At 37.3% G+C, this 25,922-nt stretch overlaps 1 protein-coding gene across 8 annotated transcripts in view; it reads left to right on the top strand.

Annotated features, from left to right (window-relative positions):
- Window positions 1-25,922, top strand: part of LPP (LIM domain containing preferred translocation partner in lipoma) — a 698,664-nt gene that overhangs the window by 315,930 nt on the left and 356,812 nt on the right. For all 8 annotated transcript variants that reach the window (XM_014547744.1, XM_014547746.1, XM_014547747.1 and 5 more), the window contains one exon: window positions 21,922-22,034. In XM_014547744.1, coding sequence (XP_014403230.1) covers window positions 21,922-22,034 — 113 coding nt within the window. The remainder of the gene's footprint in view (window positions 1-21,921; window positions 22,035-25,922) is intronic.

The following is a 25,922-nucleotide window of genomic DNA, read 5'->3' as shown; positions in this document are numbered from 1 at the left end:
CAATAGGAGGAAGGGAGAAAAATGTATGCACTGGTTCCCAATTCCCTTTTTCAATGTCTATGTTTTCTGTTTGGTGTTGACTTTCTTAAAACCTACTTCATTAGCTCTATTTTCCCAAAACAGTTCTCATAAGTATAGTTACTTTTTAAAATAAAAACCCTGGAAAAGGAAATTTTAGGAATCCATTATTATGGGCCATTTTTAGTCTCAAGGGATAGATAGAGTTTAATAATATTTCCCACCATATCTAGTTCTTAACTTTAATATCTGATTATTATCAATAGAGTTAGATTGTGTGCATGCTTATTTTCCGCTTACTAATATATGTTGATTATTCATTTGGGATCCTTCATTTTGAGATCAAAAGAATGCCCCAGTTACATGTCCACATTTTGCCTTTTTCAACAGTTTTTACTTTCTGATGTTCATGAAGCTTTTGCTTAAAATTGAAATGTCTACATCTAAGGAAAGATGGTTGGAGAGATGGTTGACAATTTCTTAGCAAGTTTGATGAAATCACTTCTGCACATTGAATAAATTATTAATCATGAAAATTCAGCTGTAGTTTTGTCTGCAGTGTGATGAAAATTCTTGGAAAATAAATAATTGCTTCATTCATTTGAAGACATCTTTCTATTCACTAATGCTAACACCAACTTTCTTGTATATGTCTGCCTTTCCTATTTTGCATCTGCATAAAATTCATAAACAAAAGGTACATAGTTCTTAGACTTGGCTGGGGTTGGAATGCAGTTATCATAGCTACTTAACACTCTCCTCACAAGTCATGCATCTGCCCTTGAGAAGGACCCCTCTATGATTGATTCAGTATCATCCATAGGACAAGATAACCCTTTAAGTATTTTCTCTGCTTTAGCCTTTGAAGACTTCAAATGATTGATCTCCATATTAAACATTTCCTCCTGGAGAGAGTAGGACTTGAAAACTTGGCTTTGCTCATTGCAGAAAATTTGACTTGTTCCATATCCAGTTATCATTGGAACAACATTCTCCTTAATCCTTTGCCCCCAAATCAGCATTGATTTTATTCCTACTGTGGGGGAATAGACCATTCCAGATTCTTCAATTTATTATTTATAAACCATGGTAAAATTTCAAGAAACCACGTTTTTAGTTTCTAAAACCATATATGTAAGTTTTATTTCTAAACTTTTATTTTGAAAAGAACATTGGTAATGTGTTGAAAACCCAGAGTATGATTAAGACGATAAAGAGCCACTTGGTGATGCCTGGCATGGAGTGTGCCCCTTCGTCAAACTTGATGTGAATTAGCAATACAGAGCAAGGGGTGCCCATTAATGGTATGGAGTTCCCTTTAAGTCTAAGTTTACTCTCCCCCAACCACACTTCAACTGGGAGACGAGGTATTTAATTCTGAGCACTTCACTGTAATATAGTTTTCTCTGTCATCCAGAGAAAACCAGCCAGATTAGGGAGAGAGTATTTGACACCCTATCTTATGAAGAACTGTTGAAAGAAGTTGTTAATGCAGCTTCAAAAGTCAATGGTAAGGGGTCCTCAGAAAAATCACTGTCAGGGTTTCTAACAGTGTATTCTATCACATGTGTGTCCTTTTTATTGACTTGATTTAAAAAAAATTCCATGTTGTTGTATTGGTGTATTTAGACAATTTGTGTGAGCTTTCTATATAAGTGAATGTATGTATTACCTTATTGGGTGTTTATTTTCATTTTTGTTCCAACTGTACCTTTATTTATTAATTTTGCTATCTCTTACTATATATTTAGTGTGTATGCATGAATGTTTTGTTCCATTCATTTCTGTCTATTCTCATATAAACATGATTCCACTGCTAATTTTATTTTAGTTTTCTTTAACCATCTTTACCATATCTTTAAAAAGAAAAAGGACTCTCAAGAATCCAGTTCTCCTCAACTTAATTTTATTAAATTTCCTCCTCTGTGCCACAGGACATGAGTCGAGTGCGAACTAGTCATAGCTAGGATAGGACCTGAGTAGAAACTTTAGCAGCTGTGCAACCCACTTGCTCATCTAACCTTATGGTGAGATGGAGAGGAAACTTTATTCAGTTTCTGTTTATTGCCTGTTCTATACTAGGCTTTCATAAGAAACTTTTACATTCTTTCTGTAACTTGGTCATCATAACATCCTTATGAAGCATGAGGACTGTCTTGTGGACTGATTTGTCCCAGGTTTGCAGCAAGTCCATGGCAGAGCCAGCACGCAACTGGGGCTTTTCACTGTGCTGCCTTTTACTTTACATTATACCAGCACATGCTAAGAAAACTGTTCCCATTCACAATTGCCCATTTGTAAGTGTTTGACACATATCTGATTTGGAGTTTTGAGGGACAGTAAGGCATAATTCTTCTTCCCAAAGTACTGCTCTATTTATGTAAATGGAAATGCACATGTGTATTCATGTTTTTAGGTCTTACTCTAAAATCTTTGACATGGTCTAAGTTACTTATTGAAATCTTGAATCAGATAGGCAAGTTGGATTTTTTTTTAGTAGTTACTTCTTTTAGGGGGGATGGGAGTGGAACAAACCATTTTAGTTTAATATGTCTAAATCTTCGAGGTCTAATGCTATAGTCACAAATTTGAATTGGAATCTAAATTAATTAAACTTAAAAAAACAGGCATTTGATAGCTACACATGCGGATATTGACACAATAGAGAACATTTCCAAAATTGTAAAAAGTTCCATTGTACAATGTTGATCTACTTGATTCTACAAATTAAAGGTTTAGGAAAATGGAAAGACAAGTATTGAGGTATCGTTTATTAGTGCCTGTAAGTTTTAATGCAAACAATCTTTAATGATGATTGAGTAAACATTGTGATATCATGATTACAAATGATTTCATTGACAATATTCGAGCAGCAAAGTAGAGAAATCATTGACTACAAGGATAGATCAATACTTATTATACCTATTTTATAACTGATGGGATAAAGAGGCATGCCACAGCCCCAACACCTTAAACATTAGAGAAAAAAGGGTGCAGGTGTTTGAATGAAGTGTTGGAAGTTTTTCTGTTTCTAGGAACATGTGGCCTTCTCATGTTTATACATCTGTTGGTTGGAGATGAATTGCCATTCAGTGTCCTTAAATGTTAAGAAAGCTTAAAATGAGACTTTGAATTCCACACACTGGTTTAATTTCAGATTCAAATCAAGGCTTCAAAAGCCCTTACACTGAAAACAAACAAATGAAAACAAACAAGAACCCAAGTGGATGCTGTGATCTTTTATTCTGTTAGGAAAATATGGAATCAGAATGGAAATTCATTTATTATTTTACAAATGCTCCTGACTGAAATTTAAATAAAAATAAAGCCAAGAGTATATTTCCCCTTCAGTGACATTTGAAATGAGCTGTAGTTGAATTCCATTTCTAGAGTTCTCTGTTCTCATTTCCATCCATCGGCACTCAGGATTTGGTGTTTGCTTTGTGGGTGGGGGTAACATGAGAAATTCCACAAAGAATGAGTTGGAACCACTTGCTGTTATGTCCAAGAAAGCTCACATGTCCTAGTTAAGGCTGTGTGAAGTGAACTGTACCCTCCTAATGTGGTGGCCCCAAAGATTGAGTTTAATCCTCTGGTGTGACAGCTTTTATAAGTCTTTTCAGGAGTCTAAGTACCATAAAATACTCTCACAAAAGCCTTCATTCCAAAGAATGTGTGTGTCTGCTCATGTCAAGAGCTCTTAGTAATGAACAATGTGTCTAAAGCCACAATCTAATAAACAAACATAATCTGGTTCAGTTTTGTCTAGGTAATATAATGTCTCTATCAAACTATTTCCTTAACCTTTAGCTCTATTCACAAGGAAAGAGTTCTGCGTGGGAATGTGTGAATATTTTCTCTTAACAGGAGGGCATTTAGCTCTTGTGACTGGATGTCTTGTTTTTCTCTCCTGGGTAGCTCTAGTTGTTTACGGTGGGAATTTTCCGTCTTGGTAATTTGGTATTTTACTTGATTTTTATTGTAAAGGGTAGAAATGTGTACACCTTAATTTAAGAAATATTGTTGCATCACCTCCATCTCAGTTAACAAGGGCCAGGTTGGGAAGTTCTCACACATTTTGAAACCTTTCTACTAGATCTTTACACCTATTAAGTCAAAGGGAATAGGCTATTCCATTAAGCAAGTTTACAGATATAGGAGAGGGTAGGATTTGCAAGAATTGACAGCCTAGGTGCTCCCCTTCATACCCCTAGGTGAGCACCCATTTTGTTCTCTGAATAACTATGGCCTGAGAGTGGAAAGAATAGAGCTTTTGGGGACATTCTGGATATAAAAAGCTTCATTTTTAATGGGGCAGTGAGACATGGGAGTTTAAGTTGTTTTTTGCCTGATCTTGCCTAGAGAATATTTTTACATCCTGTCCTTGGGAAGCACCTATTTGCTGTTAGGATAACTGTCCCTTCATGGCATGCTGTGGGGATTCTGAGTATACCCATTAAAAAGAAACCTGAGTCTCTTATTGTCAGTAATTGGCCCTTGTACTTTGAATCATGGAATCATAAACTATCAGTATTGAAAGGGCCCTTACAATCCATTTTCTGTGTTTCTGGAATTAATGAAGCTTATATCTCTGTTATGATATTCATGTGAAATAGTCTTCTTGCCTCTACATGCATAATTCCACTTATAGGGCATGCACACATTCTCAAGTCAGGCAATATACTTTTCACTGTTGTGACTCAGGATTTACAAGTGCAATTGCACTATCTCTCTCTCTATTTATTAATTTTCCTGTGAAGCATTTCATGTTTTTTCCCAAATAAACATTTGTTTTCTACATCATAAAAGCTATGAAAGCTCATAGTTTTATGCCATTTAGTCTCAGTTATATTTTTGTCTGAAGAGCTAAATACACTTGAAATTAAATGTTTTCATCATCTCAGGTATATGCTGTCTAATGCTCCCATTTTTTGATGAACTCATAACATTTATTTTTCTCAAATAGATTTTAATATCCCTTCCCCACTTTTTAATGCATTGGCACGTAAACCATCACAAAAATGCTGCACTAACACATTTCATCCTGTTTATGAACTTAAGAGAGATGAAGTAACTTTCTCTAGGCCTTGGCTGTGTTCTGTGTGGGCAGGTTGCTAGTCTTCCTTTATATTTAAATTAAAAAAATATGCTGAAATATGATGGGATTTTTAGAAAATTATGGGAAACTCCAGAAAATTTGTACTGTAAAAGAGCTCTTGCTCTTGTTTAGCCATGCCTCTGTACTGATGAATTGTCCTTTGAGGTTTACAGCACTGTGCACACTTCCCTTCTTTATGGCACCTGTGGTGAGCACAGTAGTCCCTAACGCCTCCCCCACCTCCAAGATGTCCTTGCCTTAGTCTCCAGAACTTGTGAATATGTTGGTTTCACAGCAAAGGGGAATTAGGTTGCAGATTGAATTAAGTTTGCTAAATCAGTTCAGGTTAAGATAGGGAAATTATTCCTGGAGTATCTGTGTGGGCCCAACGTTATCACATGGGTCCTTAGAAGTGAACAGTGGAGAAAGAAGAAGACTTTGAGGCAATGTGATGTGAAAAGGAACTCAATAACTTTGATGGCCTTGAAGATGGAACAAGGTGGGCATAAGCCAAGGAGTGATGGCAGAAATTTAAAAAGCAAGAAAATGCATTCTCCTTAGCGTCTCCTGCAAAGAATGCAACCCTGCCTACACCTTGATCTTAGCCCATTGATACCCATGAAAGCCTTATTATTTATAGAACTGTAAGATATTAAATTTGTGTTGCTTTAAATAATTGTGTATGGTAATTTGTTGCAGCAACAATAGAAAACTAATGCACAAAATACTATGTTGAAATTATCTGTTTATATTTCTCTCCTCTAGACAATGGATTTCTCAAGAGCAACAATGTTGTCTTAAAAAATAATTTTAGCACTATTCCACTTTGAAGGAACATAAAATTTATTGTCAGACACTGGAGATAACCAGAATTTAGTGTGTATGTATGTACCATATCCCCAGCACTGCCCTAGTTACTGTGCTTTGAAAATTGTACTTATTCCATAGGAACATTGTTTAATCAGACTAAATCTGAACATTCTTCTACATATAAAATGAATTTATAGACTAGATCAGATTTGACAAACTTCTGTAAGTCCCAACAGAAAATATTTTAGGTTTTGCTGGTCAGAAAGTCTCAATTCTGCCAACAGAACACAAAAGCAGCCATGGATTATAATATTTTAATGACTGTAGTTATGTTCCAATAAAACTTTGTTTACAAAAACAGGAAATGGGATGGATTTGACAATTTGGCCATTGTTTGCTGACCTGAAGTCTAGCACAGCTCCTTATTCCATTCTAATTCCCTTCTAATCTGATAATTTTGTGAGTTTATCATTAGTGCCAGTTAAGCCATGACAGTCCCTATAGGACTTGGAGTGGTAACGCAAGTGATGGGATGTGTCTGTTTTTAAGAAGAAGCATAATTTTGCAGATTCATGAGCCAGGAAAGGAACTGCCACCATGTCCTTGGCAAACAGACCTGGGACAAATGCTCTTAAGGATGAGACATGAGGTCCTTGGATGCCAAGGCTGAGCTCACTGAACTTGAAATTCAGAGGACTGGAACTACTGTTGGAGAAATAAAAGGGAGCAATAAATCCATTGCCTTGGAGTGAAAGACCTTCCCAGGCAGCTGGCCAAATGAAGCAGGGGGAGGGGACGAGTTCCTCACTCAGCTAAATTATGTCTTTGGGCAGCCAGATCAGGTCTGCTAAAATAACAAGGTGCCTGAACTTCTGCCCAGAACATGTCACAAACTTTGCGTTTGGGACTGTCTTCAATCACGTGACTTCCTAATCTGAGGGAGTAAAGAAAGCGAAGTGAATGAAATACAAAGAATGAGGTTTTTCTTGGAGTGCTTCCCTAGAGACAGAACTTGATTTTTAAGAGATTACTTGTTGAATTCTCTCTTCTAATTCAGAAAATATCAGTTGATGGAAGATAAGCATCCAATAGATTTTGGAGGCCTTTTGAAAGTTGCTACTGAGTGGGATTTGCCCATTGTAGATGTGGGGGTGTGGATTTATAGAGTAGCATTGGCAAAGCAAATCCAGAGCTGAGCAAGGGCATTGGGATTTTGGGATGTTCTTGTTTGTCTGACTGCCTCGTTGTGGTGGTGGTTGTTTTGACTTGGCAAATTCACTGGATTTTGAGGACAAAACTGTCCTCTTTGATTGATTCATTCACAATAGCTTGTTTATGTCTTGCAAAGTGTTCAAGAACAGTTTGTTCATTAAAGAAAAAGTGACCCAGTAATACTCCCAGACCCAAGGAAATGTCGGGTTAATCAGTTGCAGAAGCACTTGATGTGCCAAGTTAGTGCCACCCCAGGGCTCCTTCTGTGGTTTCTTTCCAAGATTTCTAAACATTCTGGGGAGAGCACAATATTTATTTATTTGGCTAGGACTTCATTTGCTATTGTTTTATTATACTCTTATGTTTTTTGTCTCTCTTTGTCTTTACCCCAACTCTTTGGAACCACTGTATGTGAAGAGCCATATTAAGACTATAGCATATGCTCAGTGAATGATTACATTTTGTATTTGAGTTTCTAAAAGTGAAGAAAGGTTTATGGTTAAGTCGCATAGAGAATCATCTCACAATAAAAATACTTTATGTAGGACATTGTGTTTTTAAAAAGTATTCTTAAATTTACCCTGGGCAATATAAAGACAAGTGCTGTTACTCTCGTTTACAAAGAAAAAAAATAAGGTTCAGAATTTTCATGATTTGCCCAAGTTCACACAGCTAGTAAATGGTTCAGGTGTGACTGGAAGTGATGTGTTTTAATACCTGAGTGCAATTTCTTTTATACATCTAAGTTACCTAACTGAGTCACTATTCAAGTCAAGAGTGTGTTTTGTTTGTAGATTTTATCTCATGGGGATGTTCATTCAATTCAATTGAGTCTCTCTTTTTCAGCCTTCCATTTTCTTTCTCTTCCTTCTGTCTCTGTCTCTGTCTCTCTGTCTCTCTCTCTCTCTCTCTCTCTCTCTCTCTCTCTCACACACACACACACCATATACATACACATAGTTTGAAATTTATATCTACTCCTTTTCTCAGTTTCTTCCTTCAAAGAATCATTTATTGGGCAGGGATTCAACTTTCAGTTGTCAATACTTCATCCATATACCCACTTGGCAAATATTTTCTTAACTCTTCTCCTTCTCAGTCCTATGAGGCATTGAAGAGGTGCTGTTGGGCTAGAGTGAAGAATCATATATGATATGTGCCCTCCAGGAATACAGGGTACAGTAAGGCAAATGGCTCTTGTATTCTCAACAAGATACACTATGAATGTACTCTAAAAATGCTACAGAGGGTCAGAGATATGGAAATGCCTTTGTCAAAGGGCAGCCAAGGAACACTGTGTAGAGTTGGCAGGTGACCTGGCCTCCAAGAATAGCTTGGGTTCCGATATGAAGAAATGAGAGGAAAGTCCTGACAGAGCAAATTCTTAGAGTCAGGGAAGCAAAAGGTCAGGGAGCAAATTCTTGGAGTCAAGGAAGCTAGTCAGGCAGACTACTGGGTAGGTGGCTTAGCAAAAGCAAGTACTCTGAAGTGCAAACCTCCCAGTGTTGCTGTTTGCAGCAGTAATCCCAAAGAATGTAGGCAGGGGAACATTCCAGGAGAGTGAACTGAGCTTGTGGAGTTGTTCTTCACTTCCACATAGGAGACCCATCCTGTTGCAGGATTCTGCCTATGTAGCACGAGGTCCTGGTACATCTTGGGAAGCCTGGAGCAGGTTTTTTTGTTTGTTTGTTTTTTGTTTTGTTTTTTTATCAAAGGGCTAGTATTTCCAAACCATCTTTCTCTATGACTCCAGCACTGTTGCCATAGAATCAATTGACCATGTGCATGAGGTTTCATTTCTGGGCTCTCTATCCTATTTCGTTTGTCTATATATCTGTCCTTTTGCCAGCACCACAATGTTTTGATTTGTGGTGAGTTTTGAAATCAGGAAGGGGAGAGTCCTCCAACAGGGCCCTTCTTTTTCAAGATTGTTGTGGCTATTTGGTGGCCAATGGGAGTTTTCAATCTGGCAACAATGTATGAAATTAGTTGGAAAGGGCTAGATTAGTAAGACTGGAAACGTTTTAGGATGTTTCTTAAGTGTAGATAAGAGATATATAGACATTAAGTATTTTGGTGGCAGCAGAGATGGATTGAGGAGCAGTTAATGGATTTGAATAGTTTGGTGTAAGTTAACATAGCTTGCTCTACTCTATGTCAATGGGTGGGGCAAAAACAAAGAAAAGGACTTTCTCCCAACCTTTTGTGATTGGGAAAATTATAATGAAGTAAACAGAAAAATAGAGGATGCAAGACGAGGTAAGCATGTCTGTGGGTTAGGGTTTCTAAATTCATTTTTGAACACAAACCCAGATAGAGGCGCAGGTGGAGATGCCCCACCATCAATCAGAGATGTAGACATGAAATAAATGAGTACCATGATTATTCTGGATATTAAGTTGCTTATAAATGGTATGTTCATTTAGACTTGCTTCTTTTAATGTGATGCATTTATGGTTACCATGGTGGCAAGAGCCAAATAGAGGGAAGTGATTGGAGACAGTGGCAAAAGATGGAGATCTGATTAAAGGTAATTTCATGAAGCTCCTGTGCCTTGCCATAGCTAAGAGTAAACAGAATGCTCAATGCTGCTGACATGTTTTATTTTGAAATTACTGTTATTACTAGGGTCTGAAATCCTTAGCCTTGATCTCTTGGAGCCTAATGTTCCTGTTCTCCAGCTGAGAGAGACTAATTCACCAACTTGTGTTGTAAACACTCACTCATTTTAACTGATTACACCTCCACTGATTCTCAAATCACTAAAATTACTAATTGCTATTCCTTACACATCAAAGAGTGAATCCTGAATAATTAACCCCAAATAAAATTAGATGAATTGGTCCTTTTAATTAGAGTCCCTGCTGCTGTTTGTTCTGAGCTTCCTTTTCTTACTGTTAAGAGACTTTTAGAATGATTAAAACAGTTTAAGACTTAAACAGCCAGTGACCTTTTAATACAATATAAATCCATGAAAGCAATATTTCAGCTAGCAGGTGGTGAAGTAAATTTTTAGAGCAAGTACCTGTCAGCTCCAGTATTCCTTTGAAAAAAAAAAAGTACATGCCAAAAAACAACCACCTTGAAAATGAAATGAGTGTCTGATTATTTTTAAAGCATTTGTGCATTTACTAAGCCTCAGACTCCATGAAATGGCAAGGTTGAAGGAGAATGAGTAATGGTTGGCATCATTTTGTATAAATAGTAACAAGAATTTTGCAGTGATAGGAATTTGAAGGCATTTGTGCCTAAAAGATGAAGACTGGAGAAATCACAGAAGGTCCCTGGTCCCATATAGCCATACTCTTCCTCAAGAGTTTCCTGAGGCAGGGGAGCAGGTTCCAGCAGTGGGGGAAAGGAAGCTTTTGGGGATTTCACTGCTGCTACTCCTCAGGCTAAGACTACTGGCCAATCCGTGATGCATTCAGCCTGGATTTTGTTGAAGATGCACCATGTGCTCCTGATCATATATTTCAAGTCTTCTACTTAGTAAGAACCTCTTCTCTTCTTCATAGTCTTCTAAAGTTGTAGTGGCAGAACACGTTTCCTCTTCTTTCCCAAGAGGTCTCAGTTTATCACACTGAATCTGCCATGGACTATGGTAACTATGTCCTCAGCTAGAAGATAGGAGATTTGGGATTCTTGGTATGGCTCTATATTCTTTGACTGTTTCACTTTACCACAATGAAAATGTCCCCATCTATAAAATAAAGTTATTGGGCTTGGTCAATGATGTTTTTTCTTAAAATAAAATTTAAAAAATTTGACTTTTCATCCTGGAATAATTTAAAACTTTAAACAAATGTTGAAAAATGCTTCTCATTTATTATTTATCTAGTTTACTAAATGTTGATGTCTTACATAATCACAATACAATTACCAAAACCAGGTAATTAATACTGACACAAAATTACTTGCTAATATATAGATTTCATTCAGATTCTATCAGTTTTCCTACTCATATCCATTTTCTGATCTAGGTTCCTATCCTGACTCACAGGTTGCTTTTAGTTGCTGTGTGTCCTTCTCTTCTTTAATCTAGAATAGTTCCTCAGTCTTAGTTTGTTTGTCATGGAGGTCAGTGATGCTCAACCAGGGCTACTCATCAGAATCATCCAGGAAGCTTGTCAAGATGTTTGTGTCCATGTCTCAACTCCAAATATTCTGATTTAAAAATTGTACAGTGAGGCTCGATTGTATATAGTAGTAGAAAGTGCCCCCATGAGATTTTGATGCACACCCTCAGTTAAAAATCAGATATGTTTCACCAATTCAAGGAGTAACATGTTGAGATTTTGTGTATGTGCCATCTCTTCTTCCCCTTTTTCATTTTCTTGTTCCTCCTCCATTCCCATCTTTCCTTAATGGGAGAAGATCGTACTCTCTAAAATTCATGGAGGATATGAAGGAATTTCTAAGATAACTTGTGGGAAATAAATACTGTTAAGACCTCAGAGGATGGTTCACTCTGTCTAGTTATAGCAGTGATGAAATAAGTAAAATGAGCTGCTTAAAGAAGTTTTATTGTAAAATCACACTCCCTCAAGCTTCATCACCATCTTTGGACAGAAGATAAGCTTCTGGTTTAATAGCCACCCCAAGGCCATGCCCAATATCTAAAATAATGAGTTTTTTTAAAAATATTTATTATTTAAAGTATTACATATGTCTCCTTTTTCCCCCATTGACCTCTCCCCAGCCACCTCCCCCCCCCACAATAATGAGGTATTTTTGGAAGTCTCTCAATACATTGATACTTGTTTGCCAGCTTCTTTTTCAATGGTAGATTTAAGATTTTTTGTTACTATGGACTATTGCCTCATTCTCTGTCCATATCATGGATTTTTAAAGAATATTTCATTTTAAACTACAAGAATTTCACTTTTTGGTATTTGGGCTGAAGATATCTCAATAGCTGGTAGAAGATTGATGCTTAGGCTTAACTCATTGCTTTATTTATTTTGAATGCCCATACTTGGTATTCAATGATGTGGTTTGTTTTTTGGGTAGCAATTACCATGTTTTTGGAAGACAAATGACACTTAGTGGATTCATAAATACTATTTGGTTTTAGTCCATTTGTAGAACCAGACTGTCCTAAATGTATATTATTTGAACATCCTTCAATGTTTTTGACTGAGGAATAGAATTTGTTTTTCAGAAAATGGAAACCACTGTGTGATAAAGAAATAGAGTATGGTTAGATGTAATGTACTAAGGTGTTTCGCCTTTATACGGACTCATAATTTGTGGTTAAACATGAGGATTGTTGAACTCAATGAAGATCCAGGGTATTCTGCATTAGCTAATGTAGAGTGAAATTGTCCATTTGAAAATCAGGGAGATTTTATCTACTTTAGGATTGTAATTCTTCTTGCTCTTAATTTGAGAATTTCAGAGTATTTTAAGCTATGTTATTTAGAAAGATGATGAAGACATTACATTTTGGCTTGGATAAATACAGTGGTGCATTAAAATTAAACACTAGTTTTGGGTAGATTCTATCCTTCATTTCAAAGCATCTTTCCTTTGATTTTTCAATAAATGCATGCCTGTATTTCACATTCGTTGTATAACAATTAAACCCAAAAGAGAAGGAATAAAAAAAAAATCAACTCCTCATTGCATAAGCTGTAGACAACCACTGTCAGCATAGAGGTTTATATTTTTTTTAAAAAAGGACCATATTATAAACACCATTCAGTAGCCCACCTTTTTCCTCACATGATAATATATAAGAAAGTTTTTCATGTTCTGCTTCCAGGTACTCTATGATCCATCCCCTCACTAGAGTGAAGTCTTTGTTCAAATACAGTGCCACCCTGGTGAGGCACCTCCCAATCTTTCTCCTTAAAATTGCAGCATCCACTACCACTCTCGCAGGCTCTTCCTCTTTGTATTTCTATGTAGTATGTATCACCTATATTAATTTATCTTTAATTTACTTTTAAGTATTCTTCTTATCCTGATAGAGTATAAATTCTAGGAGCACTTTTTGTTTTATTTATTTTATTTAGTTAATTAGTTTGACTTCTCCTTAGTGTCTAGAATAATGCCTGACATGTAGAAAGCACTCAGTCAGTGAAGAAATAGATGTCAGATCTAGATCAATGTCATCATTTTAATGACTGCACGATTTTCTAGTGTTTGACTGACTGCAATTGATTTATAATCAATACTTAATCAATGGGACATTCTGATTATTTTGATTATATTTATTATGGTAAAGATGCTTTGACATGTTTCTCTGTGTACTTTTCAATTACTTCCTTAATAGGATACTTTATTAAAAGTGGTATTGTATAGAAGTGTATAAATATTTTTAAGAGATTAGATACCTGTTGCCAATTTTTCTTGAGAAAAGTTTTATCTTTAATACTCCTATATTCCAGGTGTCCCAAAAATATATACACACTTTGAAATTTATTAACTCCAATGGGTTAAATCTAAAAAGAAAGAAACTTCTATTGAGCTATCAGCTGTTAAGTGTGTTAACTGCTGATTTTCCTGTGCCATCATCAATATGGTGTGTTTTGTTTTTAAAATATATTTTATTGATTTTTTTACAGAGAGGAAGGGAGAGGGATAGAGAATTGGAAACATCGATGTGAGAGAAACATCGATCAGTTGCCTCCTGCACACCTCCTACTGGGGATGTGCCCACAACCAAGGTACATGCCCTTGACCAGAACCGAACCTTGGACCTTTCAGTCCGCAGGCTGACGCTCTATCCACTGAGCCAAACAGGTTAGGGCATCAATATGATGTTTTATCACTATTTTTAATCTTAGCCCTTTCATTTAAATGCCATTGCTCAGAAAATTAAGTATTATCAGAATCAACAATTTGTTTTTTTAGCTAAACAGCAAAAAATAAAAATAGAAAGGTTCATTTTCTAATATATAATTATGTTTAATAAAAACCTGAACTCCAAAAATATCTAGTGTGAGAACTAAATAATTCAAGTTCCTTGGTCAGGATCACATGTCTTCTCATTTACAGATGAAGATGTGCCATTTAAGTGAGGATGTGCTGTTGCTATTTTGATGACAGTGAAGACAGGAAACCAGGAATGCCCAGCCTTACCCTGATAATTGTTACTTTTCCCAGAGTTCTCAAAGGGGCTGCACACTCAGGGAACAGGAATAAAATGGGAATCCAGGAGCTGCTGTATTAATAGTGTTTAGTCCTTCTCTAGGACAGAGGTCTGTGTTCACACTGAGATGGTGTATAGGCTTTGGCTGTATGAATAAGGAAGCGCTTTACCCTATCTCTAATACGAAAAACATGTTGAGTAAACCAGGGAAATTCTTTTTATATTTTTAGGTATAGCCAATGCATAATAAATAGGTTGCAAAGACTCAGAGGTCATGCACTAAATGGGACTTATCCTCAGTGGTTTATTGACCTTTGTCATATTCCAGTGTTTCCTGGTGGTTTTGAAAACCTTGTTATATTTAACATTTATAGATGACACATTTCTAGGTACTGAAAATTTCTCTTTTGTTTTGTGTGTATGTGTTATTTTAAAATTATAAATATGTAAAATAGCCATAGATTAAAAAATTGATGTAAGTAAAGAAAAGTAAGCTTCTCTGCTATTCTTGTTTCCCAATTGCAGTTATACTTTTCCTACAGGCAACTTGCTGTTAATAGTTTATTGGGAATCCATCTAAAAGATACTCCATGATGATACAAAATATATGTATATATGTCTTTGAATGCTTCATTTTAAGATATTTTATTCAATGTACTTTCTGGTGTAGTTTTCTTGGTGGCCTTTATGTTTTAATGCAAACTGAAAATAGATTTGAGGGTGAAATCCTATCTAATAAAGAGGAAATATGCTAATTGACCCTCACACCATCACAAAGCACCCACAGCCAATAAGGAGGGCATATGCTAATTGACTGTCCCACCCTCAAAGATGGCAGCACCCACAGTCAAAAGATGGTGGTGCCCAGTCCCCTCAGCCCCGCTGGGGTGGCAGGCGCACCTGGGGGTGGGCCTAGCCACTCTGCGCCTGCCTCTGGAGTCCCAAGTCCCCTCAGCCCCCAGCCACCCAGGGCCAGCCCAAGGTGCAGGCAAACCTCAGATGGCAGCTGCCCAGCCACCCAGGGCTGGCCCAAGGTGCAGGTAACTAGGGCAGGCCAAGGCTTGCACTGCCAGCAGTGGCAGCAGCAGAGGTGTGATGGGGCCTTGCCTTCCCCTGATCACTGGGTCGCCTCCCACCCCTGAGGGCTCCTGGACTGTGAGAGGGGGAAGGCTGGGCTGAGGGACGCCCCCTCCAGTGCATGAATTTTCATGCACCAGGCCTCTAGTCTATATTATTAAAGGCCTGTGGCCATAACACAGTAATGCCATAACGACCAAACCACAAGTCACCCAGAGGTGCATTGATGGGTCTTGTGGTGCAGCGGGTCTGGGGTCCTGCAGCGGCACATCAGAGTCTGGGGGTCCCGCTTCCGCTGTGGTGCTGTGGGTCTGGGGTCTCGCTCAATTTTGCACACTGGGCCTCTAGTTATATATAAAGTCTTCAATTACTTGATTTCGTAATGAATAGCCTCTAATCTATGAGAAAAATGCTTTAACTGTGACATAAACCAATCACCTTAGGGAGATTGTCATGGTTTTTGGGTTAAAAAGGTTCAAAGTCACTGTTTTAACTGCTTTGATCCATAGAGTGACTCCATGAAGTGAACATCGTTATCCTCATTTAATAGGTGAGGAAATTGAACCTGAGATGGTGGCATTGCCTTTTCCTAAGGAAAGAACTGGGATTTTGTATCTTAAATTCCGGGGCTTGAAATTTTGTACTCATTTCTTTTGAACATATTTCCTTTCTCTTATAGTCACTATTGATGGAAATGAAAAATTAGCCCTAGCCAGCTTGGCTCAGTGGATAGAGCGTCAGCCTGCGGACTGAAGGGTCCCAGGTTCGATTCAGGCCAAGGGCACATGCCTGGGTTGCGGGCTCGATCCCCAGTGGGGGGTGTGCAGGAGGCAGCCGATCAATGATTCTCTCTCATCATTGGTGTTTCTATCTCTCTCTCCCTCTCCCTTCCTCTCTGAAATCAATAAAGAAATATATTTTTAAAAAATTGGCTTTATTTAAAGTTTACTACTTGCTCACCATAATTTTTTTTTTCATTTTTGTGTGTGTGTTCCAACCCAATCTCATGTGCACTCATAATTTAAATTCTTAATTTGAAGAGCCCCTAAGTGATTTCACTTACATTTACCTTAAAGTTTAGATTTTTCTTAAACAACCAAAAATTCTCCACTTAAGAAAGTTAGAGAACCAACCAGGAGAGCCCTAGAATCTTGCTGCTCCCAGTGAAGTGCATGGATCCACGTCCACCTCATTGAGAGCATGTTAGAAATGCCGACACTAAGGCCCACTCCAGACCTGCTGAATCAGAGTCTGCAAGTCATACAGATCCCTTTGGTGATTTGAACATTCAGGTCCTACTTGTTAGAAGCTTCAGTTCTAACTAGGAGAGAGTGGTCATAAGCCCATAAATGCAGTCAAGTTTTAGAGATGCTATGGGAGAACTGTATTATGAGGCAGAAAAGGATCTGCCATCTAAATTCTTGAGTATATGTATAGGTTTTCGTGGATGTTTGAATGAAGAAGAAAGAGAATGATGCTTTTTTTTTCTTTTTCTTTTTACCATAGTAAATGCATCTAGACTTTAGTTGATGATTTGAGCTTAATTGCTCTCTTACGTTTTTCCACTTCAATCACACAGAACCAGTACCCTACCATCTTCTTCACTGGTAAATTCTTATAATTTCTTTCTTCCTCTAATGGGGCTCTTATTCATGAAGGGATAGAAAGCTCTGTACTCATGTGCCCTTCATGTATGCCCAATCCACGTTACTAAGGTAACTGCAGTGGGTGATAACTCAGCACTACCAGGGAGCCACATCTGCTTCTCAGGGTCACTCACATTTTACCTCTGCACTAGAGAGGGTAACTTGGAAAAATATGTTGGGTTATCAGGACTTTTTCCTAATTCCCTTTTCAAGTTAATGGTATGCATAACAGGCTATTTTTGAAGTGAATTGACATAAAGTAGCATTTGGGAATCAGGGATATAATACTTTATTTGCCCAACTCACCTTTTAACTGCCTAGTGGTGCTTCCTCTGGCACCAATGATAATAATAATAATAATAATAATAATAATAAATTAAACATAGATGAATGATATGGGATGATCTGGAGGAAATTAAGCATGATCCTTTCTAGCTTTTCACCAAAGCAGAGGAAGGATCCATTTCCAACTCTGTATTTCACTAGCTGTGTAACTTTGAGTAAACCATTTAACCTGGTAATTGATGAATAAATGTATTTTGCATGTGGTAGGCTTTTAGTGGTGAGGAAAAGGGTAAAGAGGAAGCCAGGTTTGTAGACATCTGTCTGTGATTACACTGCTTCTTCTAAAACCAAATGTTTCTATCTCAGATTTTATGTATCACTGCACTGCTCCAGTTGCCTGATGCTGTGTTCTTTTTGGCTGGCCTGTTTGTTTTGTTCATGCTCCTGTGATACTCAGGGTCTGGGAGTTCCATTTTAGGTTAGTGCACTAACCTGAAGACCTATAGTTTAGCATTGTTCGTTGGAAGGTACTGCAGCTGATTCTATTTAGCTGCTTTTTTTCTGGGAGAGTTACCACCTAAGCATCTAAGACAGATGCTCTTTGATTGTTTAAAAAACAAACAAACAAAAAACAAACAAAAAATCTTGGAGAACTGAACACTTTGGTCAAAATTTATAACTGAACAAAATAAAGCAGATTATTAGTATGGAGTTATCAGTAGAGCTTTTAAAAATCTGCCTAATTTTTCCGAGAATATATAGTCTAGATTTATGTTGTTTACAAATTACTTATTTAAATATATATATTCCTTTTTTTTCTGTTCCTTTTCACCCTCCCAGGAGAGTCATCAACCTCGCCTCACTGTTTAATTCTATGACAGAATCGTAGGCAAGAAGGATATAATTGGAAGGAACCTCAGAGATAGGCAGTTTGTTGTATGCATAGACTAATTTTCTGTGAAAATTTGGAGTGCTCATGTGGATTTTGTGGGTCTCTGTTTCTACCTTTGTAATATGACATCCAAAAGTCATTAGGTTCTGGTCCTGTTTAATGCTGACAGTTCTCTGTGACATAATAGGATTTGTTGAAGTTGAAGAAAATGCTCAGAAATCTTTTTTAATGTTGGGTATAAAGGAGACATAGGTCTGGATAGGACATTTGAACCTGAAAATTAGGCTGTGAACTAGAATTTGGTTGTCATGTCTCCATCAACTTTGATCTCCTTTGGTGATCACTTAAGATCTCATTGTGTGCATTCTTCTCATACATTATTATGACTTTTCAAAGGAGTTGGTGACAATTTTATAGATTTTATAATATTTTTTTAGTGCAGTGTTTGGCCAAATGAAGGTGAAGTGAGTTTCTTGGTCCTGGTTGTACACTAGAATCACCTGAGTTTTAAAGGAATACAGGCATCTGACTCTTCCTCCCCACTCCCCTCCCCTACCCCCAAGATCCTAATTGAATTGGGTGAGATGGAGTTTTGGCTTCAGTGTCTATAGAAAAGCTTTCATGGTAACTCTAGTTTGTAGGCAATGTTTAGAACTACTGGGTGGCATTAAGAAAGGTTTATGAGACTTATAATCCTAATAAGGCTATGAACAAAGTATTTCTTGAAATGAGTACACTCAGAAGGGTAAGAGAAGTAGAAATGTTTCTTTATGACACATATCCTTGAACTTTACTAATCCTATGGGGTTTAAAGTAGAAATAACAATGTGTTACTTTTGCCTAATGCAGTGTTTCTCAAAGTGTGGTCCCATGACCATTAGCATCAACATCACCTGGGAAGTTCTTAGAAATGCAAATTATTGGGTCCTACCCCAGACCTACTGAATTAGAAAGTCTGGGGGTGGGACCCAGTAATCTATGTTTGAATAAGAATTTCCAGAGATCCCAATGAACCCTAAAGTTTGAGGACCATCAGAGAGTTTTGTAGGAGTGAGAGGTAGTGGATGAACATCTTAGCATGTTGTGCATAGCAAGAGATCAAAAAGCAGAGTATTATAAAGATAGTGTTTGACTGCTTGGTAGTCTGATTATGGTGGGAAACTAGAGCTCCTAGACTGTTATTTACAGGGTAAATGGAGCCCACATGAACCATTTGAAAAATGTGTCAGACCAACCAGTCCAAGTTACCATCCTTCCACTGTTCAATTTTGACTTTCCTTTTTCTAAAGATCTAAGTTGTAATGCTCTGGTACTATCCAAAAGCAACCCACAGAGTGATAGCAACTGCTACCCCAGGACTAAGTGTTAAATTGCTAAAATATAAGGAAAAGCTACTTATCTATAAATAGAGTAAAGAATTTTCCCATCACATCTAAATATTGCTATTTATTTATTTATTTATTTATTTATTTATTTATGGCAACAGGTATTTATTTGAGATATTCAGGAAGCATATTTTAGGCAGAAGCCTAAATAATGTTTCAATTAGGAGACAATGGCAATGGTATTTATGAGAAAGGGAAGGGAAACAATTACATCAATGGAAGGAATGTGTTTCTATTGATGCAGATAACAACACATAGTGATGCTAATTCTAAACAATTTAAAATTTTCAGTGCCCTACTTATCAGTATGTGGTCATAATATCTGCTTTCTTGTTATCATTGAAAACAGTTCTTTGGGACACAGCATTGTTTAGGCACAGTGCAGAGGTTATTTTGCCCTGTTTTAACATTCTGAAAATTTGTGGCATAGGACCTGCCAGACAGTTCCTCCTGGATGGCAGCTCTGGCTCCATTTTAAAGTGGCTCTGTTGATATGATTTTTTTACATGAGGTTTAAGTGTTTGAAGTCATCTACTTTCTTTAGGCACATATTATTTGTCACCATATGCATGCATTTCTTTTGTAATATTCTAAAGGAATATCCCCTTTTTAAGAGTCTCCTCCCTCCAGAGTACCTAGCTCCCTGCCCAGGTCTGGGTCAATTCCTCCTTGTGTCCCCATCTCCCTGGCTGTGGCCTCTTGCCTCCTCTGCTCCACTCCCACCTCTTGCTTTCTTTGTCATCACTCTAGGCTTGAGAACCAACAGAGATCTCCCCTCTTCTTCTATACTAATGCTCCCTCCTCTGAACTTCAAAATTCAACTCAGACATCTCCTCCCCCAGGAAGCATCTGGACTCCTCCAGGCTGGCTGGGGACCTCTCCTCTGCATCATCATGGCTCCCATATGCCCAGAGCTCCTTGCCTGTTCCCTAATGTGTATGCTGTCCTCACTGGATGGTACACCCTGAGGGGCCAGGACTTTCACGGTCTGCATACAGCAGGTGTCTCATAAATGTGTGTAGAATGAACAAATCAATGAATGCACTCAGCCATCCTGACCTTCAAACCCTATTCATACATTCGACTCCTAGGATTATGCCTACTGTGCATATCTCTCTCCTTCTGTCCACACCTACCGGCGCATTAAAATATTATTTTTAAAAGATGGAGCAGGGGATAGGGGGAATAGATTTTGATGGAAGGAGACTTGACTTGGGTGAACATACAACAGTATACAGATGATGTGTTGTGGAGTTGTACACCTGAAATATGTTAACCAATGTCACCCCAATAAATTTAATATAAAGGAAAAGGACAAATAAAATAAAACAATTTTAATGGGCATTGTCTTTTCCTAATAGAATTTCTTGCAGAGTATTTAAAAAAAAGATTCTATACCATGAATCCACAGAGTTCTTGGATATATATTGACACCTCAAATCTTAGAGACTAGGCATATTCTTCCAACAACTCTATGTGCTGTGCTTGTTGGTCACAATGTTGGAGTTTCTTAGTGTCCTAAAGCCTCATTACTTCCTACCTGGACTGCATATAGATTTCCAAATCAATATTTTTTATCCCAAGTTTTTCAAAATTTGCCCTGCATGTAGTTTTTAGATTAGTCTTTAGTAAATCATATTGCAACCAAGCGTTTCCTTTTCAGAAATCTTGGATGGATCCTCATTGCATGCATGATAGAATTCAAGTTCTTTGCTGGTTGTACAACACACTTAAAAGCTTATTTTGTCACTGTTCTAATTTTTGTAACATACTAGTTTGTTTTACCTTTCTCTATGCTGTATTGTTACTTGCTCTTTGTTCTTTAGGCTCTAAATTTGTTTTTTTTAAAAATCCCTATTTCTTTATTCCTCTCTCTGTGTAGAGTGGACTTATTTTCTACATCATAATTTTCAAGAACAATTTAAATGCTCGGTAAAAACCTTCATTTCTCCACCTGGACACAAGCTTTCCTTCATCTTAGCTTCCCAGAGAGTTTGTTTGTACATCTTAATAAATTTCATCTTTTATTATCCTTACTTGAGTACTTATATTTTTCCTCCTTTACTTGAGAGAAAATTTGTTGTGAGTAAGAATCAAGTCTTATATACTTCAATAATCCACCACCCCAATGACCTTCCTTGTTCTGGTTAAATGTACCTGACCCCTATAGAGTAGCTTTGATGTCACTTAGAAGTATCAAATCTGGTCCTCAATCTTCAGAAAGTTAAGGCTACTAATTAAAGTGAGAAGAAGTAGGATAGGGAATAATTGTTATGCAAGGCAAAAGATCATGCCAATCGACATGCCAATTACAAGCAGAAAATGCCAGCTAATGTGTGTTTTGAAGAGTGCTTATAAGATTGCATCTATAGTAACTTCATGTTTGTGTTTTCTTTCTGTAGGTGATTTTCTTCCACCCCCACCTCCACCTCTAGATGATCCTGGTACTCTTCCATCTGTCTCTGGAAACTTCCCTCCTCCACCACCCCTAGATGAAGGTTCTTTCAGGGCACAGGTAAGATCTGTAGTTGAAGTCATGTTTATAATCCACACTAGGAAGCTCATGAATTCAGTGATTATTTTTGTGGCAGGTATACATTTATCCAGAGCCCACAGAGAGCTTTATGACACAACAAGCTAAGGCACCTTAATGCAAAACACCCAACTCAAGCTTCTCAGAGCTTGCACTCCCAAGCCTTAGAAATCCTTTCACCTACTCATTTGTTTCAAAACTGAAAGTCATGTTTTAGGAATGTCATTTGAGCAGTTCACATGTTCTTATTATCCTGGGGGCACACAACCATGTATTTTTATTGCCTTTTTTTCTTTATTCACAAACATTACATTCTACGTGAGTAAGGCTGATATTTTAAGGCTCTGGTTGGTCACTAGGTCCTAATTGGTCAGCAGTATCTTCTAGCAAGAGCAGCAGCAAATGTCTTTAGGATTTTCTCTTCTGAGTGAGGTTCACGATGCACATTACACAATGTATTGGTTATATACAACTGTCGTGCTCCAGAGACTGTTAATTGCATCTGGCTAGAGTAGGAAGCAATATTAGAAGTAGTTCTCAGCCTGTGATCATATAGGGGCATTGGTGACCACCTGCCACCACTTAGGCAGCCAAATGCTTTCTATTCATGTCAGGGAGGAAACCTAAATAACAAAATCAAATTATTATTGTTAGTTTTTAGGGGTGATGTGGTTACTCCAGACAGGGTGAAGAAAAACACACAGCAGTTCTTAACTTTTAGAGAAACATTGGAAATATTTGAGGAGAAATGAAATGGTGTTTGATATTTGTTTCAAAATAATAAGAGTAGGGGTTTAGTGAGAATATAGGTAAAAATAAGTTTAGTTATGAGTTGATAATTTTTGGGTGCTGGAGGTTTATTCTATTATTTGGTCTATCTTTATATGTTTAAATTTTCTCACAATAAGTTTTAAAGAGGAAAAGCATTAGGAAATAACCCTTAAATAGTTTGGTCCATTATCTACCTTTCTTTCACCTACATTTTGGGTTTGGGGGAGATAGAGGAAGAAATGATGCATTCATTCAATGAATTTTCTGTGCATCTGTGTGAGCACCCTAATACCACTAGGAATTCTACAACAAAAAAGACAGGGTTCTGCTTTCATGACACTTTATGTTAGTAAAACTAGGTAGAAGTAAATAAAATACATACAATATAAAGTACATTTGATTCGGATCTATTCTACGGGTTGAGGAAAGGATATGGGATACAACCTACCAGGGCGGACATGGTCAAAAAGACCTCACTGGTAAGGTGACACCTAAAGGACTTAGAGTAGAGAACGAGAGAACGAGTCGGCAAGAGTTTCTTTCTTTCTTTCTTTCTTTCTTTCTTTCTTTCTTTCTTTCTTTCTTTCTTTTGAGGGTTTATTTTTCATCTACTAGATCTTAGGAACTAGAAGATGCTTTTTTTTTAATTGATCAGTTGAAATTAAGAGTTCCAGTTATAACCAGTAAGCTTCAATTCAGTTTGGAGGCTAGATCTCAAAAGACTGTTAATTTTTTTTTCTCTGCCCAGCTGGCATGGCACAGTGGATTGAGCTTCATCCCATGCACCAAGAGGTTGCTGTTTCCATTCTGGATCAAGGCATATGTCTGGGTTGTGAGCTCAATCCCAGTTGGGGGTGTGCAGGTGGCAGCCAATTGATGTTTCTCTGTCATTGATATTTCTATCTTCTCTCCCTCTCCCTTCATCTCTCTCTAAAAAGTCAATAAAGCAAATTAAAAATTTTTTTCTCAGATATATGTTACAAACTCCTATACCTTATCTTATTTTAAGCTGGTAAAAATAGATCGTATTCTAGTAATGGACAGGAGTCTGACAAAGTTTATATTTATTTTATGCATCAGAGAGATCCCTTGCAAATAGAAACAAAATGATCAATTTCCCTTTTTCTTTTTGTAGTCATTTTTATTAAAATGAAAAGAAAAACTTTAAAGTTTGCCTTTTGTATATTTTTGCGCTTATTTTCTGTACGTTGATTCTTTGCAAATTTAATTTACTCAATTAAAAGCTTCACTTAGTCAATCTTCTCTGTTGAATCATTATGGAAACTTTTTTTTGTGTGTGTTTACAATCTTTATTTCTAAAAAGTTTGTTTGATTTTGTGACAGAAGACTTGTGTTTGAATAATAGTTGAGCAGCTTATTCCAGTTATGCTATTTTGAGCCGGTCACACTGAGGCCCAATTTCTTCATAATTAAAAATAAGGCAAACCTATCGACATCTAATAATTAAATGAAATACAGATGGACTTGAATTTCTAAACTAGTGGCTTTACAGATATTCTGATGCTATAATTATTACTATATAAAAATAATGACAGCAAGAATAATAGTAATAAGGCCTTGTTAAAGTGCTCCATTATGAGAAATTCGAAAAGTCCTAAAATTATAAAAAGTCTTGTTCTGTAGGGACTTGTCCTGATATCTGTTCTGAAACCACAACTTTGTTTTTAAAAAGGAAGGAAATAAACAAAAAGCCTGTTGCCATGTTGGCTTATGTTCTCTGCAAAACAGAAGGACGAATGAAAAAAAATAAAATTGAGTTTGCCAAATGGAAAAGGACAAATCTGGTAGGGAGAGGCCTGCAAATTCTTGAATATATGAAAGAATGTAGGTGCGTTAAAAAGGAAATGGGTGTGCACTTTTCTGTGGTTTAGTGACAGGACAGCATAGTGACTTGGCCCCACTCTGGCTCTATCTGTATCCCCCTTTAGATAGGAGCTATGATGTACCCTAAAGTCATATAGCCCCCAGAGACAATTTTATATTTTTTCTCTCACTGTATGGTGAAACCTCCTGTTGCCAAGTCCAAATTATAGCTGGTAGATGTGTGTTTTCCTGTAGAAGTCTGTTTATGTTTCCAGCCGAATTTTCAGGTTGGAGCCAAACGAATGTCTACTAAGTGTGACGATAAGAATGAAAAGATTTTCAGAGCTGGAAGGGACCTAAGAGATAATTTAGTCCATCCCTGCACCAGCCATCTAGCTAAGGCCTTTTGCAGTACTGGTCCTTGCTAACTGACTCCCTCTCTGTACAACTGGAAAAACTGAGACCAAGAAGGTGTAGATCATGTAGTTTCCGACTGAACTCTTAATGAATCTGAGAAATCGTGACTCTTGGATTTGTCCTTCTTCTCACTGGGTGCATGGTTTTGCTTCAGTCCTCTGTCTGGCTCTGAGGTTCAGATGAAGGGGTTTCCTGCTGCTGTTTGGAACGACCAGGTGCTGATGGAGTTCTGCTTGACTCACTGAATGTCTCATGTTTGCTGTAAACTTTCTTTTTCTTTGAAAAGGGCAAATAAATAGCATCAATAATTATTGTTTTGACAGTTCTCATTTTTATGGAAAAAGATGAGTCTTGGAAAACAAATGAGACATTTTCTGGTTGTTTCTGTCAGGATCGATTTGACCTCTGTGCCTGTAAGGTCTGGAGTGTGCATTTAGCAGTCACTTCATTCATTCACTATTCTTCATTGATTTGCAATAAATTGAATACCTTCTCTGACTCAGGGACATATATTAGAGATCATAATCTTAGAACTTGGCATCATGGATCTAGAGTTTCAATTGTGGGCCTGTTAGCTTTGTTCTGAGCTGATGCCACAGAACAAAGGGGGCTATATGACTTTAGGGTAATTTCTTTCTATTTAAGCAACAATTGGCAGGTAATAACATTGTTTAGAATAGTTTCAAAGGGGGGGGGGCAATGTGTCATAAAATTTCAGATTTGCAAGAGAATTAGAGGCCATAACTCAAGTCCCTTTCTGTTGTTAGAATCTCCTATTTTTTTTCTTCAATTTTGTAAAATGCTTATGGGTGACTATTATAGGTAAGGCAATATTGAAGGATGAGATGGATCAGTTAC

Source organism: Myotis brandtii, unplaced genomic scaffold, assembly GCF_000412655.1.
Source record: "Myotis brandtii unplaced genomic scaffold, ASM41265v1 scaffold483, whole genome shotgun sequence".
In the NCBI taxonomy this organism is placed as follows: domain Eukaryota; kingdom Metazoa; phylum Chordata; class Mammalia; order Chiroptera; family Vespertilionidae; genus Myotis; species Myotis brandtii.
The sequence above is the reverse complement of the archived record's forward strand: the minus strand, read 5'-3'. Positions and strand labels throughout refer to the sequence as shown.